This window comes from Apium graveolens, chromosome 10, assembly GCF_009905375.1.
Source record: "Apium graveolens cultivar Ventura chromosome 10, ASM990537v1, whole genome shotgun sequence".
In the NCBI taxonomy this organism is placed as follows: Eukaryota; Viridiplantae; Streptophyta; class Magnoliopsida; order Apiales; family Apiaceae; genus Apium; species Apium graveolens.
In genome coordinates this window covers 94,284,406-94,294,249 of record NC_133656.1, presented here as the reverse complement: position 1 = coordinate 94,294,249, position 9,844 = coordinate 94,284,406, and the positions used below count along the sequence as shown (strand labels likewise).

The 9,844-nt window shown below is 33.6% G+C and overlaps 3 protein-coding genes across 3 annotated transcripts; 2 read left to right on the top strand and 1 right to left on the bottom strand.

Annotated features, from left to right (window-relative positions):
• The first annotated feature begins 1,911 nt into the window (after window positions 1–1,911).
• LOC141692843 (uncharacterized) lies at window positions 1,912–5,278 on the top strand. Its single transcript, XM_074497792.1, has 4 exons — window positions 1,912–2,798; window positions 3,218–3,583; window positions 3,698–4,230; window positions 4,577–5,278. Exons 1-4 carry the CDS (start codon window positions 2,189–2,191, stop codon window positions 4,715–4,717), a joined length of 1,650 nt encoding a protein of 549 aa, XP_074353893.1. The 5' UTR covers window positions 1,912–2,188; the 3' UTR covers window positions 4,718–5,278.
• Window positions 4,757–5,233, top strand: LOC141690762 (protein ACCELERATED CELL DEATH 6-like). Its single transcript, XM_074495534.1, has one exon. The coding sequence runs from the start codon at window positions 4,757–4,759 to the stop codon at window positions 5,231–5,233; it is 477 nt and encodes a 158-aa protein (XP_074351635.1).
• A 178-nt stretch (window positions 5,279–5,456) lies between the features above and the next one.
• Window positions 5,457–9,031, bottom strand: LOC141690761 (vetispiradiene synthase 3-like). The gene is made up of 6 exons (XM_074495533.1): window positions 8,921–9,031; window positions 7,821–8,065; window positions 6,755–6,934; window positions 6,546–6,663; window positions 6,091–6,342; window positions 5,457–5,883 (listed from the first exon to the last, which is right to left on the bottom strand). Exons 1-6 carry the CDS (start codon window positions 9,029–9,031, stop codon window positions 5,593–5,595), a joined length of 1,197 nt encoding a protein of 398 aa, XP_074351634.1. The 3' UTR covers window positions 5,457–5,592.
• Window positions 9,032–9,844: the final 813 nt, after the last annotated feature.

The window sequence follows — 9,844 nt, the reverse complement described above, 5'->3', positions numbered from 1 at the left end:
GTAAATTACGGGAACTCAAAAGGCTAAAAGTCTCTTGGATATAAAGAGTCAAAAGACTTGAAATACCAAAGGTCTTTAGCTAGAACTTTCTAACATAAATATAGCTAACATAAATATAGCTAGAACTTTCTAGGACATTCATTCACAACGTTTTCCCATTTTAGTGTACATGAATATTAGGACATTTACTCAATCCGCTCAACCGCAAAACCACTCACAACTGATCTGCATATTACGGTTAACCGCAAAACACGGGTGGTCGTGGATATAATTTTAGATAACCGTTAATTTGCGGTTTGTATGTGGATTAATTTTTTTTAAACCGCGAAAATCTAAACACAACCGCATATTATATAAATTAATATAAAAATCTACATATAAATAAAATTACTCAAGTATTGAAACTTGAACTTGACCTAACATAAATAAAGTCCGGAAAATTTTGCATCAAAATTTATATTCCATGACTAGATTTTCTTATGTAATATGTCACTAAACTATTGAATTCATTTGTTAGTTAAGCTTATTGATTTTTTTGGATTATTGAATTTTTTGTAAAACTTATAACTTTCATATGTAATAATTATTGAAATTAGTTTTCTTTTAATATTTGAACAATTGAACCTTAAAACCAACCGCAACCCACCGCAATTACGTAGGTGGATTTGGTTGGATTTTATTTATCAACAGTTTGATTACGGATGAATATTAAAAAACCGCAAATTACTATTTGATTTGATTTTTACCTTTCGACCAAGCCAAACTGCACAACATAAAACCCTAATGAATATACACTTAGAGCATCTCCAATTTAAAATGGTTGGCTATAATGGTTGGCTATAATGATTAGTTATCATCATTTTTTAGAATTTTAGCCAAGGGGTTTGAATTATACTCTAATGGTATTATTTATATTTTCATTATATAAAATTATACCTATTAGTTTAATGGTTGTACAAATAGAGCCAACTAAGAGCATCTCCAATGAGATCGGCTATAATGGTTGGCTAAATTGGACCTGTAAAACATTATGTAAAATTTGCAGAACCTGTTAGACAATTTGCTTCGATGGTATTTACTATATTTGTTGGCTATAATTTAAAAATAGTATGTTATCAATATTTTAGATTGTTATAAATAAAATATATCACTTTAATATGGTAATAATGATATGTATTTTTCCTACAGATTTTTTATAGCGGATCGACAAATTTAGTCATCCATAGGAGGTTGACTATAATTATAGATAAGGGGTGAGTATGGTTGGAGTGTGATTTTTTGAATAGATTGATTATATGTATTATTTTGGTTCATTTTTTAGCTTAAGGGCTCTTCATGATTAGATATGCTTTAAAAGTGATTGTCTATATTTTTTTGTTAAGTGTTACAAGATTGGAGTACAATTTTTTATTTCATATTCTCTAAAATTGTCACGTCAACACCTATAGATTAGGGAGGTAATGATTTTTTAGCATTGAAGATGCTCTTATATAGAAAAATGGAGCTCGCCCTTTTTCAAAAAATGTGCGCCTTTTTTTAGAAAAATGTGCTCTATTATCGGTTTGACAATTTTTTTTTTTTATTGTAAATGGTTAGGTAGTACATTTACATCCGATGACGCACGCGTGAAATAATTGGGCAGTGGGTACTGTAACTGAACTACTGGTGTAATGTGGTTTACTTGTGAGATTTCACGTAAACTTTATTCTGTTTTACTTATAAAACTTCACGTAAATTTTCTTGTTGAAGGATTAAACAAGTAATTTTGTTAAAGTATGTTACATTTTCGTTGTTATTTAGACCTTTCCCAGTACCCAACTTGTAGAATGAAGCATGTGATGATTATTTTTTAGTAAAAAAGAGCCCTCCGATACGGATCTGGTCTTTTCTTATCCCAAGTGATTGCGAATTTGTATTCAGTTCATACACAGACAAAACTCTGGTTGGTACTACTTCCATTTAATTTTTATTATTGTTAGTTTTTCACATCAAATTCAAACGCTAGATAAATTTGAAAGAAATTCAGTTGGTTGTTGTAGTAGTTGAGCTATTAGCTCTTCTAGAGGAGGTCAAGATTCGACCGCTGGAAGTGAGTTTATAAATAAATAAGTGGGGTGAAATATAGTTAGCATAGCAGCTACACAGAATTTGTTAAATTAATTTTTCAGGGGAGTCGGACCACTCGAATATGGATTTAAATCTGTTATATTGTGCTGCGATTGCCGGACATTCCGATGCTATAGCTGAATTGGAGAAGATAGCAGATGGAATGAACACCGACTGGACCATCCTTCACTATGAATCAAGAGATGGAAACACCGAACGTGTGCGATTCATAGTGACTGAGTTCGCCAACAAATTCTATCTAGTCAAGCTGGATAAATTGAAACATTCTGCACTTCATCTTGCAGCATATCATGGACACACTGAAGTGGTTAAGATCCTGCTTGATGCAGCCCGGCGATATTTGCCTTGTCATTCAGCTAACGATTATTACTATAGTCCGGTAATCAGTTATTTTCAGGCTTTTGTTAGGCAACCTACTGTGGAGATGAACACTGCACTACACCTAGCAGTGATCAATGGTCATGCGGATATTGCTAGGTTGCTAGTAGAGGCCGATCCAGGCCATAGACATAATCGAAACTGCAGCGGTGAAACCCCAATCTACCTTGCAGCCAGATTGAGTTACGGCGATATAGTCAAGACGATTTGTGGAACTTGTACAGCTCCAATTTCATTAGATGGTCCACTTGGTGCAACTGCTTTGCATGCTGCTCTCTTCGAGATCCTCAAAGGTATGCGTCTATTTTGTATAGCAATTGCAAATCATCATCCTCTGATAGACGACCATCAAGATTTAAAATTTAATATTTGAAAAAAAAAACTGAAATTTTATCTACAGTATTGACAGATTAAACTTTCCCAAGTTATTCTACATTTTAAATACGCGTTAATTATAAAGAAGATGAACGGGATGAAGCAAATATGTAAATAACCCAAGTGTTTTGTGAGAAAAGAGTACCAATTTTTTTCATTTCAATTCGTCCATTCATATTTCCTATTCCCTACCCATCTTCTCAAAATTGATGAGTGCTAAGTTAGTGACACGTTAAAGTAAAATTCAAAAAAATGTGCGGGGGTGAAGTATTCAAAAAAAAAAAAATAGTATTCTGGTCCCTGGTCCACAAACAATATTTCAACTTCACTGTCGCAGGGAAAACGGAAGACACAGACGTCATTGAGGTGCTCATCAATGCTGCTAAACGTTCATCTTATTCAGAGGACGCAGTGTATAATAATTTTGAAAGTTTATTTAATAAGACAGACGAGCAAGGCCATACTGTCTTAAGCCTTGCAGTGTGGAGTTCCCAACCAGATTTGGTTAAGATTATGTTAGAGGAAGATCCTGCATATCAAACTGGACGTTCAAGTAAGATACGTGGTCTCCCGTCTCTAATCCATATAGCCGCAGAGAGAAGAGTGAACGATGTTGTGGAACTGCTTTGCAAAGCTTATGAAGTTGGAATCACACAAAAAGGTTTCTACGCTTTGATTGTTGCTATTAGAAGGCGTGATAAAGGTAAACAACATTTGTTATTTTGACCCCATTTCTTCTTCCATTTCCGTCTTCATCATCTTCGAACATTAATACTTTAAAAATTCACCAACTACCAACTAAACACATATTTTCCAGAATTTGCAGTACGTCTCTTGGAACAGGACAAACTCGTTGTAACCTATGCAGACGATATAGGGATGACGCCACTTCATCATGCAATAATGAACGATTTTGATTCAATACTTGATATTATAATACAAGCGCAAGAAGATGTTGGGAACAATCATGTTAGTGACCATACTTTAAACCCACTTTTTTTAGCCATCGAAGTAGGATACACTTCTACCGTTATAAGACTTCTGGAGTTATTGCCAGTGTCTTCATATGGGGAAGAATTTCCTGATGGACGTATACTGCACAAGCCGGCTGAGCAAGGTAAAAAGAAATTGATACAGTATATCTTAAAAAATTGTCCACCAGAATATCTAGACGATATTCTTAATGGAACAGATGATGACGGAAACACACCTCTCCATCTGATTATCTTGGCGGGTTGCTTCGTCCCAGAACTCGTAAAACATAAGAAAGTTGACAGAATGGCGAAAAACAACCAAGACTGGACTCCTGAAGACATGTTATATTACCACGAACACATCGTAGCTGACCAGGTGAGTACATTTTCTGGTAGTGTATTCTTTTAGTTTCTCAATATTCCATCATTTCCATTTTCTAGTGTTTACATCTAATAGGGGTAAATGAGTGACTTAGTTAATTAATTATAGAGTTCTTTAAAAAGGCCGACTCTACATCTATATTATTTGTGAATAATATAAAGGAAGTGTATTAGTATTCTGGAGGAGCATGATTGTGGATGAGCATGGTGCGATTAGAATCAATATCTGCAATGGAGACTAATGCCTAAATACAACTATAACTCTATAAGGCTATATTTTGTTTCCAAACTGTTTACTGTTTAGTGTCTAATTATTCTGAGCTAGTCCTCCGTTTATATAGGTACTTATTAAAGAAGCACTTGACGACCATCAAACTAATCCGCTGTGGATGTTTTGGCGTAGAAACATCAAGGAGCAGTCGAACATTGAGCAAAGTATAGTATCCCCACATAGAAGGTTGGAAAAAGATGAGAAATTTTAAATAGCTAAGAAAGCATCGATTGCAGAAGAGCGTAAACGGATGAAAGAAGAGCTTGATGGGTATAGGAGAAGGACCAATACCCAGATAATAGTTACTGCACTCATAACAACAGTGACTTTTACGGTAGGATTTACAATGCCCGGCGGATACCATCAAAGTGGGGAAGTGGAGCAGGGATTGGCTGTCCTTTCAAAAAAGACTATTTTCAAAGCATTTATGGTATCAGATGCGTTGGCTCTTGCACTATCGACAACTTCGCTCTTTATCTACTTCGTTTCATCTATGTCTGAAGATCCCAACCTAGTGGCAAAACTGGATTTTGCATCAACAATGCTCAATATAGTTTCCGTTATAGCAATGATGTTGACTTTCATAGCAGGAACATACGTGGTGCTATCCCATTCAACAGGTCTTGCCATTATTGTTTGTATCATGTGTTCCATCTTTTTTCTTTCCGTCACTGTTCTGTTGGTTAAGATGATACGCAACCATAACAAAAAACAAAAGGTTGTATGAGTACGGTTCTATCAATTTACAACGGAGTTAATGTATTTTTTTTGTTTCCATGATTAATTTTTCAATCTATTCTTGTGACACTGTAAGAATAATATCAACTTCTAGTTTCTCAGTGCACAAACAGAGGAGGTTGAGAATAGTCTCTTCCATCAATTTTTGGTATGAAACAGACGGAGGAAGTGTAGAATAATCTATTTTTGGAACGAAATATTGGGAAACAACTAGCAACTGAAAAACAAGAGCAAATATTGGAGAAAATCAACACACTTGCACACACACACACACACACGTTCTGCTCCACTTTATTCAACAACTTGAAGTGGGAATTGCCAGCACTTCTATTGGATATGCTAATAACATCAGATAGGCACAGGGTCGATTAACATTGCTGCGACGTCTTCTTTGATATTATGTGGATGTGTGTATCCATCTTCATGCTTGTAGGTTACATGTACCATGCGTATCATGTTGAGAGGTCTCCTGAGGACTTCCATAGACACAGGTGTTGGTTTCAGTAGTGACTCATTTGCATCTTTCCATGCATTTTCAATCCTTCTCACAATCTCAGAACAAGCTTCTTCCACTGTAACTCCATGCTCCTTCATGTAGCAGCGAACTGATGTGGCAACATGTTCTCTGTTTTTTTCATCCTAGCATATATATGTTTTTTTTTAGTTTCTTGATTTATGTTAAAATCAGTTGTTATTACATTCATATTATTATTCTCTGCTTGCAAATAGAATTGGTCTTCAACATATATAGACATGATGTCACTATTGTTATAATTGAAAGCCATCATCTCCTACTTAGATGATAAAATACTAATATATAATCATTTTTATATGCATATGCCTTACCTCATAATTTCTCAGGTCATTATAAAGCCGACCATTTAAGGCTAAAGCTTGAACAATCTTTGACGGACTTTTAACCCAATCACATGCCTCAACTGTGGCATCTTCAGTGTTGATACCCATGAAAGTTGCAAAGCATAACATGTTGCAACCAGTTGACACGGCTCCATTGGCCAAATATTCTTCAAATGGTGCAACATAATCCTGGTTAAGCCATTTCGCCTCAAGATAATATGCCCTTACTGTCATCTTGAACTTTCGCCATCACAGAAAAAGTTACCAAATTGGTTATCTTTCAATGAAAGTAATTAATTGTTTGAACGTTGTTATTATAGCCAATTTATATTTTAAGGTCAGAATAATCATCTACAAGAACATAATTGGCTTTGCAATCATGTTCTAATAAACGTTAATTTACAACAAGAAAGAAAGACAACTATACCGCTTCTTTAGTTAACAATGTACAATCTTCCATGCTTTGACATTTCATCAGAAAATTCTTTAAAAGTATCAAGGAGAATCTTGTAGCAGATCTGCACGTAATCTGGGAGCTGATCCATGTAGCTGGGAACAAACCTGTTTTTCCAATATTCCAAATATAGAGTCATAATAGTTTAGGATGATGACTGTTTGTTTCTATCAGATATTGAAGTTCATACCCCTGCACTGCATTGGTGTATCATAAGTGCCATCTGTAATTGCCAGGATCTCAACCATTTTGGTGAAAAAGATACGGCCTAGAGAATAACAGGGTTCGAAAAATATAGATACTGCCCAGAAGTAGTTCTCGAACATTCTTTTCCTTACATATGGAAGTTTTGTTGCCAAGTCCAATTCTTCCAACCACCTAGAAAAAAAGACAAAGCCATCGGAAAATTGTTTGGCAACGTATATTTTTAGTGTGTTACCAATGTACACAACTTATGAATTATATTAATTAACATGTAACATGTATCCTTTTAAAAAGCAAAAGTTTAACGACTTAGTGACTTTTAAATTGGGTTAAATATGAAAGTGGTCACTTAATTGAAGGTCATATATCAGTTTAATCATCAAACTTAACGGGGTATCATTTGGATCACTAAAGTAATAATAAATATCAAAAAGATACCTCAAAATATGTGCTCAAGAATTAAAATTTATTTTATGGAGTTCTAAACATTTTTTTAAAATCTTATTACAACCAAATGAAAAGTTATGAATTCATAGTATTTTAGATGATTTTTTGAGATTTTTAAAAATTTATCTACTAATTATTTTTATTTAAATAAAGCAATTGACTACAAAATTAAAAATAAATAACTTTAAAAAATCTTATTATATTATAGAAAATACTAGAATTCATACATTTTCATTTGGTTGTAATAGGATTCAAGAAAAATATATAGAACTCCATAAAATAAATTTTATTTTTCGAGCATATATTTTGAGGTATATGTATGATATTTATTATGACTTTAGTGATTCAAATGATACCCCGTTAACTTTGATGATTAAACTGATATATGACGTTCAGTTGAGTGAGCACTTTGATATTTAACCCCTTTTAAATTTAGGGGGTGAACTGCCATGAAAAAAAAGTATGGGTATGTAAGTGTATTTTCGCCAAAGATAGGGGTTCCAAACTGCATTATAATCATTATATTAACATGGAACATGTTTCCTTTGAAGAAGCAAAAGTTTAATTTATGAAGTCCCCCCAGATTGTTGGTGATTGTTTATCATGACACTACCTTGTTAGTTGGCACAATTCTTCTTTGTGAATCATCATCAATAGATTAAAATCCAGCTTGGCACCCCTTAGGAGTTTCTCATTCTTCATCGGGTCTTCTCCATAGAAAGAGCATGAGCTATTTGTTTGGCGACAAAAGAGCTTGAAGTAGATAATATGTTCTTGAGATGAGAGGTTGTGAAAGTTGCCTCGCGTCGGTTGTAAGTGCTTCACCGAACTTACCGGTTCTATCGTCTTTAAATACATCTGGGAATTCATTGAAAATATTGTGTTCCTCAGAGATAAATTTAAAATAATTGGATGCCAGATACTAAAAGACTAGAAATGTTATATTGTGACCCTTATCTAAAACCTTAAGGTGTTAGAGGAAGACCCCATTTTGGGTCGAAGTGTTCCTTGGGGGTGGCCGGGAATCGAACCTTAGTTCTCCCGCCAGCCTAAGCTCTGATACCATGTTGAGTAACCAGCTCATCTAAAACCTTAAGGTGTTAGATGAAGGCCCCAATATGATCATATATTTAACATTTCCAGCTGTTGTTCAATCTGATTCCGGAAGTGGTAGGAGAGTCCCGGTCTTTAGATTGTACCGATTATATCAGTTTTTCTGCAGGTTTACTTCTCGGTGCAGACAGTAGCATAGCACACACTTCTTTTTTGAGCAACTTGATTTCTTCTAAATACTTATCTTTTAACTGCATTAGGTCAATTGTAATTAACAAATAATTAGATGGAACGACAAATACTTATGAAATAAAATAATGCTATTGAAGTTCATAACTTCTTGGTCAAAATATGATAAGCTGAAAGACTAATAGATGGTTTTTTGTTATGATATGGCCAATTTATGCCCATCTCAACTATAACATAGCATGCCGTCGCCATGACCCCCTACCTACCAGCTTACTCTTGAAATCTAACCTAGTATTTTGGGTGGTAAACCCTTAAAGTCCAAGTGTCAACTGACTGAATTATCCCAAGTGGGTCTAATAGATGTTTTTACTTTTTATTACTTAAAGAAGTTAAACCAGAGTACATTCCTGCATGCATCAACATAAAAACAGGTAGCTAAACCAAAAAAGCTGACATTACAAATAATATTACCTCATAATCGGCCCTGAATGAACTGAAACGATTCCCATACAAACTAGGAGAAAAGGATACTAATGGACGAGTAGGGTTGTTTAGTGACGCAGGTGCAGAAGAAACAGCCATTAATGCAAGAGCTACCTAAAGAGTACTTGACTATGATTTTAAATTTAGTTGTCTATCTATGAAATGGACGTAGGTTTCTTCTATTTATATTACTAGAGATGACTTCATTTCTCAGCGATGGACAACTGCGAAATCAAGATTCTTTTTACAGGTAATAATAATGATTTGTTTATACATGTATATTTGCACCAACCTGTTAATTTCACTAAACATATACTTAGTCTCAATTTATTCATGTATTTTTGCACCAACCTTTTAATTTCTTTAAACATACTCCTTCCTTCTTCCCAATTTATCTATCTGTTTTATTTGACCTTTTAATGTTAAATAAAAATTCATTTTTTTTATTATTTTAAAAAATTAAAAAATACATATTAAAATAGATTAAACACACTTTCTAATGATATAATTTTTTATAAATATTTTTAATATTATACTATGTGAAATTTTCAATCAAAGCTGGCTCAATTTGACGGCAAAAAGTCACAGATAAATTGGAACGGAAGGAGTAATATAATTAAAGGTTCTATTGTATTAGGGGATAAAATTTGAAGAATTTGATTTTAAATTATGAAAATTAATATATATTCAAAATAAATTGGTAATTTTTTTTTAAAAAAAAAATCACTAACAAAGTTCCCCTTCTCATGTATTTAACAATTCGAAATTAACAGTTTGGAAAATTTTATAAAGCACACGGCAAAGAAAAAAATAATGGTTTTTAAAAAAAAAAAATACAATACTCAAGTTTTAAAATATTTTTGCCAAAATATTACCATTTTTTAAAAAAATTGCAAAGTCAAGTTTTTTTTA